Source organism: Tiliqua scincoides, chromosome 3 (genome assembly GCF_035046505.1).
Source record: "Tiliqua scincoides isolate rTilSci1 chromosome 3, rTilSci1.hap2, whole genome shotgun sequence".
Classification (NCBI taxonomy): Eukaryota; Metazoa; Chordata; class Lepidosauria; order Squamata; family Scincidae; genus Tiliqua; species Tiliqua scincoides.
In genome coordinates, this window is record NC_089823.1 from 126,305,324 (window position 1) to 126,323,411 (window position 18,088).

At 42.8% G+C, this 18,088-nt stretch overlaps 1 protein-coding gene across 1 annotated transcript in view; it reads left to right on the forward strand.

Moving 5' to 3' along the window:
* Positions 1-18,088, forward strand: part of NAA16 (N-alpha-acetyltransferase 16, NatA auxiliary subunit) — a 53,470-nt gene that overhangs the window by 1,586 nt on the left and 33,796 nt on the right. Inside the window, exons 2-5 of the mRNA XM_066621807.1 lie at positions 10,266-10,350; positions 13,132-13,236; positions 16,916-17,073; positions 17,939-18,073. Coding sequence (XP_066477904.1) covers positions 10,266-10,350; positions 13,132-13,236; positions 16,916-17,073; positions 17,939-18,073 — 483 coding nt within the window. The remainder of the gene's footprint in view (positions 1-10,265; positions 10,351-13,131; positions 13,237-16,915; positions 17,074-17,938; positions 18,074-18,088) is intronic.

The window sequence follows — 18,088 nt, forward strand, 5'->3', positions numbered from 1 at the left end:
CTACCCACTTCTGAGTAAATGACATAGGATTGAGCTGTAAGGATACAATCCTAAATGCACTTACAAGGGATCAAGTTTTCTCAATACTTTTTAATAAGTATGATAATGCCATGCTGGGTCCCTTTCAGGGAGAAGGGCGGGATACAAATAAAGTTTATTATTATTATTATTATTATTCTCCTCCAACAGCTTTCTCCCCTCATTCACATCAGATTCTCAACAACTGTTCCTATCTCTCACTCACTCTTCAAATGTACAGAACTATGACAGTCATTTCAGAGAGCATAAACTTGTGTAGAAAGCTAATTTGCATTCTGGGTATTGAATATAGTACCCTTATTTTCAAGTTTTGTTCTATGGGCATTTGTGTTGTTCTATTGAGCAATTCTTACCCCACCACATCACAAAGCTCCCCGCCATTATATAGTATGGATACACTAATTATCTCTTTTTCCCAGAAACTACCACCCTTGACATTCTTCTTCATTTAAGATGATTTCATACTTACAGCATAATCTTATGCATTACTTCATAATGGAGTTGTGTTAAGTGGACTTTACTACCAGGACTTGTATATAGTTGGCAACCTTCAGTCTCGAAAGACTATGGTATCGCGCTCTGAAAGGACTTGTATATGATTGCATATGATGGTAGTAAGTATGTATGAAAATGTGTATGATTGCATCCTTAATGTGGCAAATCCATTTACTGAGTGTACGGTAGTATTTCCAGCAGCAAATGCATAAAGTGTGGACACTTTTTTTAGTGGGTATTTCATCTACATATTTGCTGGAAATAAGAAGTGGGGAGCTGTACTTGGGATTTCATGTAGCTAATAGGAACATTAATTCAACTAAAAGCTGTGCCGAATGCCCATCTAGTCCAGCATCCTGTTTCCTATTGTCAGTTACCTCTTGGAAGCCTACAAGCCGGAGATGAAGACATGCCTACTATTGCTCCCCTCATGTTATTGTTATGAATAAAAATATTTTGTTATGAATATTCTTTATATGAATGTTATGAATATGAATATGAATATTTACGTACTGCTTTTCAACAAAACAAGTTCACAAAACAGTTTACAGAGAAAAATCAACTAACTATATGGTCCTAAAAGGGCTCACAGAATAAAAAGATAAAGAAGCCCTAGCAAACAACCATGAGAAAAGACACTGTGCTGAGGTGAAGAGGAATAGTTACTCTCTCCCTTTTGAATGTCAGATGAGGACCACTTAAAAAAGTGCCTCTTTGCCACTTATCGAGGATAGATTGTGAGCTTTTTTTGGGACAGAGAGCCATTTAGTTAGTTGATTTTCTCTGTAAACCACTTTATGAACTTTTTTGTTAAGCAGTATATAAATATTCTCAATAATGTGCAGAGACGCTCACATGAGTGGGTGTTGGTAGCAAGTTTGCATAGCAAGGCTTAGGAAAAGGTTGTGGATCGCTTGTGTTTGAGGGTAGGAGAAAATTAAAGCATTCCTCATCAGTTTAGGTAAACCTGATATAACCTGTCCAAGTATAAGCAGAGTTGAGACACTAGTCAATTACCTTGTCAAATATTGTTCATTGATCAGTCAATTGATCATCATTGTCTGGCATCAGCAAGTTATTGTCAAATATGACATGAAGACAATTATGCCTATGTGTAAGTGACAGCTTATCTATCACTTGCTGTGTCATGATGTCATCTGGTAGAAATAGTTGTTGCGGAGGCCCGTTGCTCTTTGGCCCAGGAAAAGTCAGGGCCGCATGCACACGTTTCTCATTCAGGAGCAGCATTCTCTAGTCTAGCCTGAAGAAAGTGGAAAGCAAGCATACACAAGCAGCCATCTCAGTGCTTGGTTGATGCAGGAATGAGGAGTATCATCAGTCAATAACTGGAGAAAAAGAGCTCCATATGATCTGGCTTGGTGCTCTGTAAAGCTCCTGAGAAACAGGACGTCTAGAAGATAGTACTTTGTAACTCTCTCTTTGTTTTAAGACATTAACAAATTAAAGACATAACTATTTTGAAGACAATATTTTACAGGTTAATTGATCAAACAGTTTTTGTTTTAACCTATCAAATGGCAACCTTGGGAGAAACTGATAAATGCTGTATTGTCCTGGAAAAAGATGAAGAAGAAAAAATAAGAGTTCATAAAAATTGGTGCAATTTTAATGTAATAATATTTAGCCAGTTGAGTGCGTCAAGGAAGAACTACTGTATTCTTAGCAAAATGATCCATCCATTTAAAACTGAAAAAGGCTTTGTTTTTCTCTGTTACAGCATTTTGTGGCCTTTTGTACTCGAGCTAGTAATCTACATGTCTTCATACTTGCTCACTTGCTTCTTCAGGGCAAGAACCGAGGAACATCCAGAGTGTAGCACATGTAGAAACTACCCTGACAGGGACCACCTTCCTACCCCTCCTCCCTACATAGACATTGAATCTATTCTTCTTGACAGAAAAAAAAACTTGTTGCAGATCAGCTGATGACAGCAATAATATTAGATCAAACAATTTGTAATGTTAACTTGGATTTTCTGTAGCCTTGAGATACTGTGGATCTCTTTCTTATATTGTAGTGCAGGGGTGCCCAAACCCTGGCCCTGGGGCCACTTGCGGCCCTCGAGGCCTCTCAATGCGGCCCTCAGGGAGCCCCTAGTCTAAAATGAGCCTCTGGTCCTCCAGAGATTTGTTGGAGCCCACACTGGCCCGACGCAACTGCTGTCAGTGTGAGGGCGACTGTTTGACCTCTCGCATGAGCTGTGAGATGAGGGCTTCCTCCACTGCTTGCTGTTTCACATCTGTGATGCAGCAGTGGCAGCAAAGGAAAGGCCAGCCTTGCTTTGTGCAAGGCCTTTTATAGTCCTTGAGCTATTGCAAGACCTTCATTCATTCATGTAAGTTCATCTTTAATATATTCATTTATGTAAACTTACATAAATTTATTCAAATTTTAAATGTAAATTAATTCTCCCCCCCCCCCCGGCCCAGATGCAGCGTTAGAGAGAGGATGTGGCCCTCCTGCCAAAAACTTTGGACACCCCTCTTGTAGTGCATAGTTTAATATTTTATTCTTAAAGTAGTGAAATCAAACTGTTGTTAATCCTTGCCATGTGTCATTGTGTTTTTCATGGAATATAGAAATGACTTGGATGGCTGACAGGATTCCCTCACACCCTCTCTCTGCTCTGAATAGTGCTTGTCCATCCCTTGGGTTTACCTGGAAATTAAGGGCTATGGTTATACAGGCAGCTGGAACACAGATGGTTGAACACTAGCAGTTAATCTGGCAAGAACTCATTATTGAGATGGTAGCAATGGCAGTGAAGATATAATACTTCTCTGACACTGTTGTATCTTGCAGTGCTGTCCAGTGGAGGTTTTTTAAGTAGTATGGAGCCTTCTTCACTTTGGCTCTTGGAGATGTGAAGGAACCCTTGGTGACCTGTTGTGTCTTATCTAGAAAATGCTTTGGGGACAAAGCTGCTTGGACTCTTCAGCTTCATCAGTAATTACTCATATGACCTGTGTACCATCCTGTTTTGTTGGATTAGTTTTAGCTGCTGCAACTTTTTAAGATATGAACAAGATGCTTGGTGAGATGCAACCAGCCAGCTGTTTGCTCAGCCCTTGTCTGTAATGACAAATAGCCAACAACATCTAGCAAAAGGCCAGCGAGGTCCAGAAAATGATAGATACCTTTTTGAAAAGAGAGTAGTCTTGGCTATCTTACAGAACAATCCTATACAGGTCAACTCAGAGAAGTGACAGCCCAATCCTGCTGTCCTAAGTTATAGGACAGCTTAGAAGTAAGTCCTATTATAGACTGTGGGGCTTACTCCCAGGTGAGAGTGCATAGGATTGCAGCCTGCGTCATGCTGAGTTTAATCCTGGCCCACAGCTGCACACATTTGGTCCCAGTTGGTATATACAGCATTGGACTGAAATGGCTTAGTGTAGTGGTTCTCACACTTTTAGCACTGGGACCCCCTTTTTAGAATGAGAATCTATAGGGACCCACCGGAAATGATGTCATGACCGAAAGTGACATCATTAAGCAAGAAAATTTTTGAGAATCCTAGGCTCCAATCCTACCCAGAAGTGTCATTTACTATCATAAACACAATAGCCTGTTAAAAGAACAGATCTGTAACATTTCCCCAAATGCAGTCACATACCATGGTCCAGTCTAATATATTAAAAATAAAATATTGAAATGAATGGGGATCCACCTGAAATTAGTTTGTGACCCACCTAATGGGTCCCAACCCACAGATTGAGAAACATTAGCTTAGTGGAACTCCCAGGAAGGGGTGTATGGGATTGCAGCCTTAAGGAAGTGGGTGGCAGCTCTAAAGGAAAACCTTTTTGGATCCTAAGGACTGTGACAGGTTGTTGACTTGTTGAAGATACTGCGTTCTGTTTGAGAAGTTGGTTACCATGCTGCTCCGGTCAGTTTTGGATGCGACTGACTGGGTTCACTTCAGTTTGGAATCAGTTCTGGTTTTGATATGGAATTTGTCTTGTCACCCTGATTCATGACATGGGTTAAAAGTAGGATAGGGAGAGTGACCCTCAAAACAGGTCATTTTTGAGGTCACACCATGCAGAACAGCTGAGAGGTCATTTGGAGATTTGGTGCCTTCAGTACACTGATTACACCCAATCCTACTTCTCTGTTTCATCAAAGTCAGGTGAGATGGTAGATGTGTTAAATCAGTGTCTGGGATAGGTAATGGGCTAGATCAGGGGTGTCCAAACTTTTTGGCAGACCGGCCACATCATCTCTCTGACACTGCGTTGGCGGCCAGGGAAAAAAAGAATTAATTTATATTTCAAAGTTGAATAAATCTACATAAATTTACATCAATTAATATTTTAGAGGTGGAACTTACATGAGTTAAAGAAGGTCTTGCAATAGCACAAGGTCCATAAAAAAGCCTTGTACAAAGCAAGGCCAGCCATTCCTTCGCTGCCGCATCACAGACATGAAACAGCAAGCAGTGGAGGGAGCCCTCGTCCCACAGCTCATGCGAGAGGTCAGACAGTTGCCCTCACACTGACAGCAGTTGCGTTGGGCCAGTGCAGGCTCCAACAAATTTCTGGAGGGCCAGAGGCCCATTGAACATAAGAACATAAGAACAGCCCCACTGGATCAGGCCATAGGCCCATCTAGTCCAGCTTCCTGTATCTCACAGCGGCCCACCAAATGCCCCAGGGAGCACACCAGGTAACAAGAGACCTCATCCTGGTGCTCTCCCCTACATCTGGCATTCTGACTTAACCCATTCCTAAAATCAGGAGGTTGCGCATACACATCATGGCTTGTACCCCATAATGGATTTTTCCTCCAGAAACTCGTCCAATCCCCTTTTAAAGGCGTCTAGGCTAGACGCCAGCACCACATCCTGTGGCAAGGAGTTCCACAGACCGACCACGCGCTGAGTAAAGAAATATTTTCTTTTGTCTGTCCTAACCCGCCCAACACTCAATTTTAGTGGATGTCCCCTGGTTCTGGTATTATGTGAGAGTGTAAAGAGCATCTCCCTATCCACTCTGTCTATCCCCTGCATAATTTTGTATGTCTCAATCATGTCCCCCCTCAAGCGTCGCTTTTCTAGGCTGAAGAGGCCCAAACGCTGTAGCCTTTCCTCATAAGGAAGGTGCCCCAGCCCCGTAATCATCTTAGTCGCTCTCTTTTGCACCTTTTCCATTTCCACTATGTCTTTTTTGAGATGCGGCGACCAGAACTGGACACAATACTCCAGGTGTGGCCTTACCATAGATTTGTACAACGGCATTATAATACTAACCGTTTTGTTCTCAATACCCTTCCTAATGATCCCAAGCATAGAATTGGCCTTCTTCACTGCCACCGCACATTGGGTCGACACTTTCATCGACCTGTCCACCACCACCCCAAGATCTCTCTCCTGATCTGTCACAGACAGCTCAGAACCCATCAGCCTATATCTAAAGTTTTGATTTTTTGCCCCAATGTGCATGACTTACTGACATTGAAGCGCATCTGCCATTTTGCTGCCCATTCTGCCAGTCTGGAGGGATCCTTCTGGAGCTCCTCACAATCACTTCTGGTCTTTACCACTCGGAAAAGTTTGGTGTCGTCTGCAAACTTAGCCACTTCACTGCTCAACCCTGTCTCCAGGTCATTTATGAAGAGGTTGAAAAGCACCGGTCCCAGGACAGATCCTTGGGGCACACCGCTTTTCACCTCTCTCCATTGTGAAAATTGCCCATTGACACCCACTCTCTGCTTCCTGGCCTCCAACCAGTTCTCAATCCACGAGAGGACCTGTCCTCTAATTCCCTGACTGTGGAGTTTTTTCAGTAGCCTTTGGTGAGGGACCGTGTCAAACGCCTTCTGAAAGTCCAGATATATAATGTCCACGGGTTCTCCCGCATCCACATGCCTGTTGACCTTTTCAAAGAATTCTATAAGGTTTGTGAGGCAAGACTTACCCTTACAGAAGCCATGCTGACTCTCCCTCAGCAAGGCCTGTTCGTCTATGTGTTTTGAGATCCTATCTTTGATGAGGCATTCCACCATCTTACCCGGTATGGATGTTAGGCTGACCGGCCTATAGTTTCCCGGGTCCCCCCTCTTTCCCTTTTTAAAAATAGGAGACTGGGGGCTTCCTGCAGGCCAGATTGGGAGTCCCCAAGGGCTGCAAGTGACCTCCGGGCCAGGGTTTGGGCACCCCTGGGCTAGATGGAAGCCAATAAACTGAATCTTGATCCAGGTAAAATAGAGGTTTCCTTTGCAGGTGTTTTGTCTAACCAAGGAGATAGTGTTCAATCTGTTTGGGATTTGGTTGTGCACCTTTTCCCCCCAAGGATCTGGTTTGCAGTTTGGGGGTGCTTATAAATCCACCTTTTTCATTGGAGGTCCAAGTGCATTTGTGGCATGTACCACCTTGCCTTACCACCAGCTAAGGCTGAAGTGACACTGTGACCCCTCCTAAACAGAGAAGGTATGACCAAGGTTATCTGTGTGTTGATAATCTCTAGCCTTGACTGTTGTGACCTATTGTGTGTGAGACTACCTTTGAAAACTTCTTAGAAACTTCGGTTAGTATAGAATACACCTTCCAGGTTTGTCACTGGAACCAGCTACAGGGAGCATATCTCACCACTGCTTAATCAACTGTGCTGGTTTTTGGTCCATTTCTGCTGCTAACTAGGCTAAAAGTCACAGTAAGTGGTAGTTTCCTTTTATTTAGCAGCGGGAGGGCAGCTGTCCGTGTTCACCCCATTATAGTGTCTTTTCCAGAGATATTTTGCTAGTGTCTTTTTTGTGTTTCTTTGTGGTCCCCATCTTATTAATTTTGAAAGTTGAAATTTCAATTGGATTATGAACTTGTTTTGTTGAAAAATGGCATATATTTTAATAATAATATCCAAGAATAATTTGAAGCACTGGCTCTTCTAGCCTATAAATCCCTAAATGCTTTTGGAATTGTTTACCCGGAAGGCTGCCTACTATTGCAATAGTTTGCTCAAACCCTATGTTCATCTGTTGGCGATCTCCCCCAACATTTGCAGTTAGATAGTGGCTAGAGATGATATTTTTTGGGTTGTTTCAGAGCCCAGTCCTATCCATTCTCCTTTGCCAATGCAGCTAGCATTGGGGGGAGGACTTGCCTACTTATCTGCTGCATCAGGCACGGCAGGAACTGGTGGCAACATTGCAGCACTGCTGCTGTGTTACAGCTGCTTGTGCAAAATGGCCACCAACCAGGTTGGTTACAGCTGCTTGTGCAAAATTCTCTGCACACTGTCAGCAGCCATTTTGTGACAGCGGAAGTGCTTCCCACTGTCACAACACGCTGTGGCTGGTAGCCACTTGGTTTTTTGGATGTCTCCTCCAGAGAAGTTTGCCTTGTGTCAGTTTTGATGTCAGGCAAAGACTTTCCAGGCTTTCAGTTTTTTGGGTTTTGTTGGAATTTATTGTCTGATAACAGATACTGCTTGGCAATTTTGTGAGTGTTCTTTTCTTTGTATGGCTTTATGGAATAGTGATCTTTGATTGTACAATCATTTCCCTGGGAGTTTATGCTAAAAGATGGACAACAAATATACGAATAATATTCCAGTAGCTGTTACTCATCTGTAGCGTGGCGACTCATCTGTACCATGTTATATAGGTAACACCTATATAAGGTGGCGTGTTCCATTCTTGTTTTGATTTTCATAGATGAAAAGTTTGTGGAAGATGTATAGTTTTGCTCTGCACCCATAATACATCTAGTCTCTAATGGATTATGCCACCTAAACTTGCATGGAGTTGATCCTCATGTTAAGTTTGGAGAATTGTTGACACATACATTTCTCTTCAATGTGGCTTCCATGGGTGGAGTTGGGTTGATAGTAACTATGGTGGAGAGTATTTCACTATCTTGAATCGGTAGAACATTTGTCACTGATAAGCTTTCTTATGAACTCCATACCTGTGTCTTTTTTTTTCTTTTTTCTGTATGGGGTGTGTGTGTGAAGACTGTATTTTTATGGCAAATGCAGAAAAAATTTACTCCTGATATTTCTTGCTTACAATATGTTTATGCTATGCTTCTGAATAAGTCTCTCTAACACTCCCCTGCTCTCTTTGCTAAAAATAAATTACTAATTTTAGAATAGCTAAGTGATTACTTATTCTAGAAGACAGCAAGTTCACAGCAGCAATTGCTACTTTTGGCATGTTTCCTATCTAAAATGTTTAGACAAACACATATACTGTAATCCCTTTAGTGTCTATAATTATAAACAGTAAGATAAGTATCTAGTTTAACTCTTTCATCACAAAACGCATGATTACTACTCATAAATTACTTTGTAATCTCAGTTGGATTATTTTCTCATATAATCAATCTGAATTAATAATTCAGAATATTCAGATAGTCATAATTTTTAGCAGTTTGTTCTTTCACATGTTGCTTCTTGTTTTTTCAGGCATTAATAGTTCAGTTTGTTGAATTGGTCATCTACTATTGTCTGAAGACAGGATGTCCTAATTCTATAGTAGTCCTGACAGGTGCTGCTTCAATCTTCTTCTGAAAACCTCTAGTTATTGGGTTCAAGCCCAAGGAAGGACTGAGCCTTCTCACTAGGTGGCAGGAGCACAGCTCCAAATTAAGAGAAAAGGGTTCTGAAAGTGAGGCAAGGCATGTTTTACTGCTGATCCCAGGATCAACTGCAGTAAAATCTCTTTGGAACTTGCACCAGATAGCTAATCTAACCTACAAGCTTTTATAGGAATTGGACATTACTAAATGATCTGCTCAGGCACATGGGTTCTTTAAAAGGCCTCTTTACTATGTAGTTCTTGCTTTGGCCACAGATTGGTGGGTCCACACAATCTAAACTCTTACCTGACTACCTTCAGACACTAGGTTCAAGGCTTGCTGCGTTTTTACAGAATGGTGAACATATTCGAGCATAATATGGTGTTTCTAGGCATATTAAGGATGACAGAACGCAGGCCGCAAGCCCCTTAAATACAAAAGAGTGTGCAAAAATCTTGTTTCTTACTTTTGTGTGGCAAAACTGTGCTGTTTCAAAGCCTCTCACGGCTAAAAATAGCAAAGACCCACTTCCAGTTCTCCCATCATAGTATAGTAGAGAGTAGCAGTTCCCAAACTGGTGGGTTGCAACCTACCAGCCTTGGTAGCACTGGCCTATGCCCCTTTAAGGGGCAGGGAGGGGGGCTGCAGCAGTGATGTGATCCTCAGGATCATGCTACTGCTGGGACACAAGAGGGTGTTACTCACCAGCATGTCTGGCTGGCTTCTGGGGAGTGTGGAGAGCCCTCTCTAGGGCTCCCCAAGCCTGGTTTTTTCTTTTTTTTTTTTTGCAATGTATTTAAATGCCAGTTTCACAAAATAAATGGGGGACATATGAGTAAGAAGGGAGAAAGAAGATATTCTACCAGTCTTGTAGTAAGGAGTCTCTGTTCTAGATGAAATAGAGTTTATTAAGCAAACATACTGGTGCATACTTTGACAGTTATTTGGAAGTATTTAATATGCTATGAACATTGAGGATTAATGAATACAAGTTGTATGTCTGTTTTCATTTTTAAACTGTGGCCATCAGCACTTTGTGTGCACTTACAAACGTTTGTAGTTTGCTACTAAAGGGTTTATTTCCAATCGTTCAAAATTTGACTCACTGGAGAGTTAAGTGACAGTAATGCTAAATTTATTGAGATATTCTATTTAAAGATGCAAGTAACCTATTTTTTTTTCTTTTTTCTAGAAATGCTATGAACAAAAACAGTATAAAAATGGACTTAAATTCTGCAAGATGATCCTCTCCAACCCAAAGTTTGCTGAGCACGGAGGTAAATACAAGATTTTAATTCATTTCCCTAAAGGATTTCCTTAGCCAATAGTTTAGTTCAAACTTTGAGTTGTGACTCACTGGTGGGTTGCACCCTGATTTTTGGTGGGTCCCCAAAGGGTGCTGGAAAGATCAGATAACTAATTGCTTCAAGCCCTGAAGCTATTCAAAAATCAGATACTGTAGCTGCTAACTGCTCTGCAAGGAGCAGTTTGCTTACACATGTTAATACAGGAAGATAAGTGTTTGTGGGTCTTTCTTTCTGGTTATTATGTATCAATACATAAAATCGTAAGCATCCTGTGATGGTGGGACAGTCACAAAGGCCTCCTCAAGATGAGGGAATGTTTGTTCCCTTACTTCAGGGCTACATTGCAGCTGCATTGGCACTAGAAAGTTGGATAAAATTGGGCCAAAATTACAGTTTTAAAATACAAATACAGAGAACATCTTCAGTACCAGGGAGTTGAACCAAAACTGAACTGAATTAAAAAAACAACAACAACACTGGGGCAGGTAGGTTATTTTCAGTAAACGAGAAATGAGCACTTAAAATCTCTTGTTTTGAAACTCCTACACCGAATGAAACTCCTACACTGAAGTATTGATAACCAGTTCAAAATAATACAGTTATATGGTTGTTTTGTTTTAATTGACTTAAAAAAAATTGTTACATTAAATTCCCAAGTTATGTCCTGGTTATGCTCCAGAGATATGTCTGGAGGTTGGAATGTAGGATGTCTAATGTCTGAACAGCTAGCTTAGTGCTCGTGTGCCTGTGCAAAAGCACCAGATCGAATGAGCTGGGCCTGTGCAAAAGTTCCGATGTGGCCATCCATAACTCAGACGACCGTAAATTGAAGACCCAGTATATAAGTATTTTGTTAGTAAACGTTTTAAAAAAATTCAAAAAAGAATGATTCAGAAAAGCAATACATACTTCTCTCAAGTTTCATTGTACAGGCGGCCTCCATATCCACAGCTCTGATCACCTTGCCTCCGGAGGCGGGGTCCTCTGAGCCCAGCAGAGGCCATGCACCAGCTGTCTGCAGTCTCTGCTGGGCTCAGACTGATCTTCAGTCTGAAAAAAAAAGTCTTCAGTAGATCTTCAGTAAAAAAAAAGATAAAAGTAAAAAAAAAGTAAAAAAAAAGATCTTCAGTAAAAAAAAAAGTCACTTCAGTTTTTTCGTAAAATCAGAAGTGATGTTCGCAATGCCTTATAAGACATTTGGAGGACTGGGGAAGCCCCTCTGGAGAGTGGGGGGCGTTCCCTGGTATCCATGGTTTCAGTTAACTGCAGGAGTTCGGGAACAGAATCTTCATGGATACTGGGGCTAAACACTTTTAGAATTAAAAAATATATACATTAATGACAGAAAGCAGTGTAACAGAGTAGATCTTCTTAGGAAGTGATTTTAATGGTTGCTTTTAAACAATGTAATCCTTTGGGAGAGAAGGATGCTCACCTTTGGCCTGGTCTGCATATATGGCAACATGATGCTGTAGGATGGACTATATTATTTCTGGCTGCTTTTCATGGATCATATCCAGTGTTCAGGGATGAGGAAGTAGAAAACTAACAGAATCAGGAGTGAACTGGGTTAGAACCTATTTTACTCATGTTTTTCTCCTTGCAGGAAACCCTTTATATAGGTCTCTTGCTACCTGCAACTGGAATTCTTCCCTATATAAAACATCAAAGAGAAAAGTCCTTGCCAAGTCTGCTTCCTGTTCTGGTTTTTTTTTAATTTCCAGGAAGCTTTTTCATATACCTAGCATTTTTAAAAAAAAACCTGTCATCCATTATCTGTAATCTGAAGTGGTACAGTCTAATCTACCAGCTCATTCTAGTGCTTGTATGGACCAAGCCTGTAATGTCAAGAGGGATGCATGTTCTGAGTGCAGGTTCAGAGACTGAGGGCTCAATCCTATCCTGCGCTGGATGAGGCAAGTCAGGAGGCTTGCACTGTATCCAGCGCAGGATTGTGGCCACAAGCGGCTTAGCCAGAGACAAGGGGAAACTTTTCTCCTTACCCTTGGGTAAGGGCTGCTGGCCCCAATGGGTCTCCTTGGACTTGTGCCACTTCTGAAAGAAGCAATTTTGCAGCGAGTAGAGCAGCTTGTAGCCGCTCTGTTCTCCCAGGGAACCGGGGTTGGCCCTGCCTCCCTCTCCCTGCCCACCCACCCACCGCCGGGGCCACCCATCGCCCACCCTCCCCCTGCCCAGGTACGTGTCCCTCCCTCCTTCTCCCCTCCTCTCCCATGTCTACCTTTGCTCCTTGCATCGACTCATCCAAGCCAACGCAAGGAGGTGGGAAGAAGCCGTCATCGAGGCTGCCGTCAGCCTCCGCAGGCAGGCGCTTCTGGGAGTGTTGGCCTGGCTTCCTCCCGAGGAGGCGCAAATGTGCCTTACCATCACAAATTTGTGACCCTCCCAGGCTGGCCCAAGGAACTTAGGCTGGCATAAGGCACAGTTAGGATTGCACCCTGAATCCCTCTGTGTGTGTGTGTGTGTGTGTGTGTGTGTGTGTGCGCGCTTCCCAGTTCCCCTCAGCAAAGGGGGTAGCATTTCATAGACATCTTTTTAGGTGCATGGAGATTCCCTTCTTCCAATGAAGTGAGTAGGGAGGTTTTTGTGGGTGTGTGGAAAGGTAGAGATCCATATGTACATTGAAGTTTTTGCACACTCAAGAAATGGGGACATTATGCCTGCATTGTCTTAAAGCTTACTGATTTTTAGTTTGTTTCTCCACATTCCTACATTATAAAATCTTTCTTACAGAGACATTGGCTATGAAAGGGCTGACCTTGAATTGTTTAGGAAAAAAAGAAGAAGCTTATGAATTTGTTCGTAAAGGACTTCGTAATGATGTAAAAAGTCATGTCTGTATCCTTTCAAATAGTGCACGGACTTCCTTAGTATTTTTGTGTCTTCCCCTAATTTATTCTCAAATGGATAAATTGATCTTTTGTTATGCAGCAAACTTGTAAATGTTGTATTGAAGTGTATAGATTTGATATTGCCTAATATGATCATTTGAAAATGCAATCTGTAAATCTAGTAAATTCTGAAGTGCAGGCCATTAACTATAAAAATGGAAAGGCATTAAATCACTACTGGCTAACCCACTTTTCATTTCAGCCTGCTTGCTAGAAACTAAATAAACTGTGAATAAATAATCCAATGCACTTCATTCAATTTCTAGAATAGGTATTGTGACTGTTTTTAAGCTAATGAGTTAATGGCTGATTGGTAAATTTAAAGTGTATTATTAGTTTTCTGTTTAGTTTACTATAAATTTGTAAGATGTTTTGTACACCAGGCAAGTGGTCTAAAATTTGTTGGTATTTCCGATTGCAGAAAAAGTTTTGCTGTTAATACAAATGCCATGGAAAACAAAATACGTACGTAGTTACGGAGTCACTAGTGAGTGTCCTTAAGAAGTAAACATGCTGAAATAGTGAAACTGACTATATTTATTACATGACTGGTCTCACAAGTTAATGCTTGTCAAGGTATTGGTGTTTTAGGAAGAGGGTGCATGTTCCCTTTCCTAATGCAGCCTTGAAAATGATATTGCTGTTAATATTTCAGGAGTTTGCATTCCTAATGCAGCCTTAAAAATGATAAATTGGGTTAAGTGTCATCCACCTGCCTTATGTCCTTCTGGAGCCACTATGGTCAGAAGTATTCGCTTTTGAAGTATTTCTTGCAAAAGGTTGTCACCTTTGAGCGTATGCAGCAACTGTGAATCCATTGAAGTGAATTATTTATTACATTTCTTCTGCCCTTCCTTGAAGTTGCTCAGAGTAACAGCACACCTAGTTCTCCTACTTCCCCACCAACTACAAGAGATAGGTAAGGCTGAGAGAATATGATTGACCTAAGGTCATCTGCATCCTAAACTTATCCTCCCCCCCCCCCGCCATAGCATGCATTTTGACTTAACCCACTGTAAGCTCCTCAGTTTCCAATGGGTCTTCTTGGACCTGCGACAACTATACTGATGGCACAAGTCCAAGGAGACAAAGGGGCTTGTCAGGAGTCTCTGGGGAGATAGCATACCAGCACAAGTTGCTTGTGCCAAAATATACCCCCTCTGACCTCCAATCCACCCTTCCCTCCCCCCAATCTGCTCCATTCTGCCAACCTCCGCCCCGATGCACCTGCTCCACCAATTTACCAAAGTCAGCGGGGCCTCTTCTTGCTGCTGCTGCATGCAAGCAGTGCTCCTTGGTGTCTGCAGCAGCAGCCTGGAAGTGCACAGCTACACGCACCTCTCTAACTGCATTTGTAAAGAGTGGAACATTTTTGCTGGAACATTAGTCACGGAGGCCTCCTCAAGATAAGGCAGCATTTGTTCTCTTACCTTAGGGCTGCATTGCAGCTGCATTGGCACTCAAAAGTTTGATAGGAGTGGGCCTTTAATGCACAAATCCTAACAAGGTCTACTCAGAAGTAAAACCTGTTTTGTTCAATGGGGCTTACTCTCAGGAAAGTGTGGTTAGGATTGCAGCCTAAGGGCCCAATCCTTTTCAGCTTTCCAGTGCTGGTGAAGCTGTGCCAATGGGGCATGAACTGCATCTTGTGGTAGGGTAGCAGTCACAGAGACCTCCTTAAGGTATGGGAACATTTGTTCCCTTACATTGGGGCTGCACTGTGGCTGTATCAGTGCTGGAAATTTGGATAGGATTGGACCCTAAGTCTCCCAACAGACATCTGGATAACTGAAGTCCCCAGTTACTACTGACACATGTTTCCTTGTAATATCCTTGTAAGTTGCTTCAAAAATCCATGTAAGTTGCTTCAGAAAAGCATCATCCACATCCTTCCCTTGGTTTGGCAGTCTGTAATAGACTCCAGCCACAATGTAGTTTATTTCTTTTTCCATTAGCTTTTATCCAGATATTCTCCACAGGGCTACCCTTCCCATTCTGTTGGACTTATGTGCATATGTACACCTTATTGAGATACAGTGCTACCCTCGTCTCCTTATATCACATCTATTCTTTTTGAGCAAGTGATATCCTTCTATTTCAGGGCTTTTCAGACTGGGGCATCGCGATGTCCCAACCCATGGGCCCTGGCCTCTGCCCCCTTAAGGGGCAGGGGCAGCCTTGAGGCAGGGAGGAGGAAGCAGCACGATTCCCAGGATTGCGCCGCTCAGGGGGCTGCAGGGGCTTGGGTGCACTTACCCAAGCCTCCTTCAGCCCCCTGGGGTGCAGGGATTCGGGTGCGACCTTCTGCAGGGCTCCCTGCAGCTGTGAAAGCAGAAGCGGAGTGATTGCGCTCCTCTTCCGCTTTAGCGGAGGTGGGACTTGATCATTCTGCTTTTACTTTCACAGCTGCAGGGAGCCCTGCAGAAGGTTGCACCGGGCTCCTTGCACCCTGGGGGGGCTGCAAGAGGCTTGGGTAAGTGCACCCAAGCCCCTGCAGCCCCCTGAGCAGTGCAATCCTAGGGATCACGCCGCTGCCTTCCCCCCACCCCCACTGCCTCCCCCCGCCCCTGCAAGCACTTACAGTGGCTCAAACTCTCCACAAGAGTTTGAAAACTACTGTTCTATTCCTATGTTCAGTCATGAAAGTCTTGTTTATTTCCCATACTCCATGTATTAGTACATGCCATCCATAAACCCTAGAAATTCTTATCTGGTATCCGCCTTGTAGCTTTGGGGAATTGGTGGGTGCCTTCAAACTCTCTCTAGTTACAACTGTATCACTAAAGTTCTTATCTGGAGCACTTAACAGAAGTCAATGTGAATTAAAGTTTAGACTTACATCTCTAAGCCCCACAGTCTTCAGTTTAAAGGCTCTTGATCCTCTTGATAGGCCCTATCAAGGAGGATAAAGGATAAAGGCTCTATCCTTTATTCTAGCCGTTTTCAGCCACTGTGCTGTGGCACACTGGTATGCCACAAGTGGTCCACAGGTGTGCCACAGGAATTTGGGGGGAAGGTCATTTATTAGTAGAACCAATGGGGCATGTCAGCCCCCACTAGCAGCATGGTGTGCCTTGCCAATTTTAGTGACTTGTCAGTGTGCCATGAGATGAAAAAGGTTGAAAATCGCTGCTTTATCTTCTTGATCAGGTTGGTCATACTTCAGCTGAAAACATTCCTCCCAGTCCTCTTGAGGTGCAACCCATCTCTTTCCAGCAGCCCTTCATGCAAGAAAAATAGATAGTGGTTCTAGAAATCACACTTCTCTTGGTGACACCATCAGCCTAGCCAGTGATTCACTACACAAAGGCTTATTTGCCTGCTATGGTTGGCATTGATTGTAGTTGCAAGTATAGCTGGGAGAAACTTAGCTGGGAGAAATGTCTACTATGATACCATTATCATTGAATACACTTTCAGAAAGATTGTTCATATTTAAAATACTGTTAAAACTTCACATCTTGGTGCTAGTTCCTCCATTATATTGTATGTTCTGTGGATTTATGTCCATGGCAGTTCAAGGCTCTTAACCTATGGTGAATGAATTACAGTAATTGATGAATAATTGATATAATTTTTTTCAGATAAATAGAATGAATACCTGTACATTTCCTTAACTTTGAAAGGTTGGCATGTATATGGACTTTTACAGCGCTCTGATAAAAAATACGATGAAGCTATTAAGTGCTATCGAAATGCTCTGAAATTGGATAAAGACAATCTACAAATCCTAAGAGATCTCTCACTGCTGCAGATCCAAATGAGGGATCTTGAAGGATACAGAGTAAGTAACTTTTCTTAGGCTGCAATCCTAACCACACTTTCCTGAGAGTAAGCCCCACTGAACGCCTCCCTTCCACCTCTTCCCCAGACCCCTGTGTTGGCTGAGCTCGGCCGACACAGCCTTCCTGGCACAAGCCACCACAGAGGCTGGAGCCACCTCAGCCTCTGTTCCAGCACATCTCCATGCGCTGGCTCAACCTGCTCCCAAGGAGGCACAAGCGTGCTTTACGGCACAAGGTTAGGATTGTGCCCTTAATCAGATAGGAGACTTGAGCATGCCATTATGATCTTCTTATGCTCTTACAGGCACATTGTGGAAAAAACGGACCATAGGAAATTTCATATGTTAGAGTACATTCCTAATTTCATTTTAGGCTGGTGCAGGCCCCCTGTGTTATAGGGGGTGGGAGAGTGTGGCACGAGAGCGTTCCAGGGACAGGTAGGGGCATTTTTGGGTGGGGGGGGGGCAGATTGAGAGGCAGAGAGGCAATTGCAAGTAGTCGAGGCAGTGCAGGCTGTATCCTAAACTCCATCCCTGGCCCGATCACCCTTACACAGGCTGTTCAAGTTTACTCCAGCAATTTCGCTGGACAGTTCCAAATAGCCACATAGGGGTGGCTGGGGCGTTACAGTACATCCACCTCCTAACCTGCGCTGAATACAGTGCAGGCCACTTGGCTTGCCTGTTCTAGCACAAGTTAGGATTGGGCTGCCAGTTTCCATTTTCTGTTATTCATGTTACACCAAATACCAACCAGGAAGTCCCAACAAACTTTTCTGTCTTTTCTATTAAACCTTGATATTTTTTCAGTAAACTTAAATGCATTAACATTGTTGATTAAGACTGCCACTATTTTCTTTAAAAGGAGACGAGGTATCAGCTACTTCAGCTGCGACCCACTCAGAGGGCTTCATGGATTGGATATGCAATTGCATATCACTTGTTAAAAGATTATGATATGGCCTTAAAACTTCTGGAAGAGTTTAGAAAAACGCAGCAGGTAAAATCTAATTTC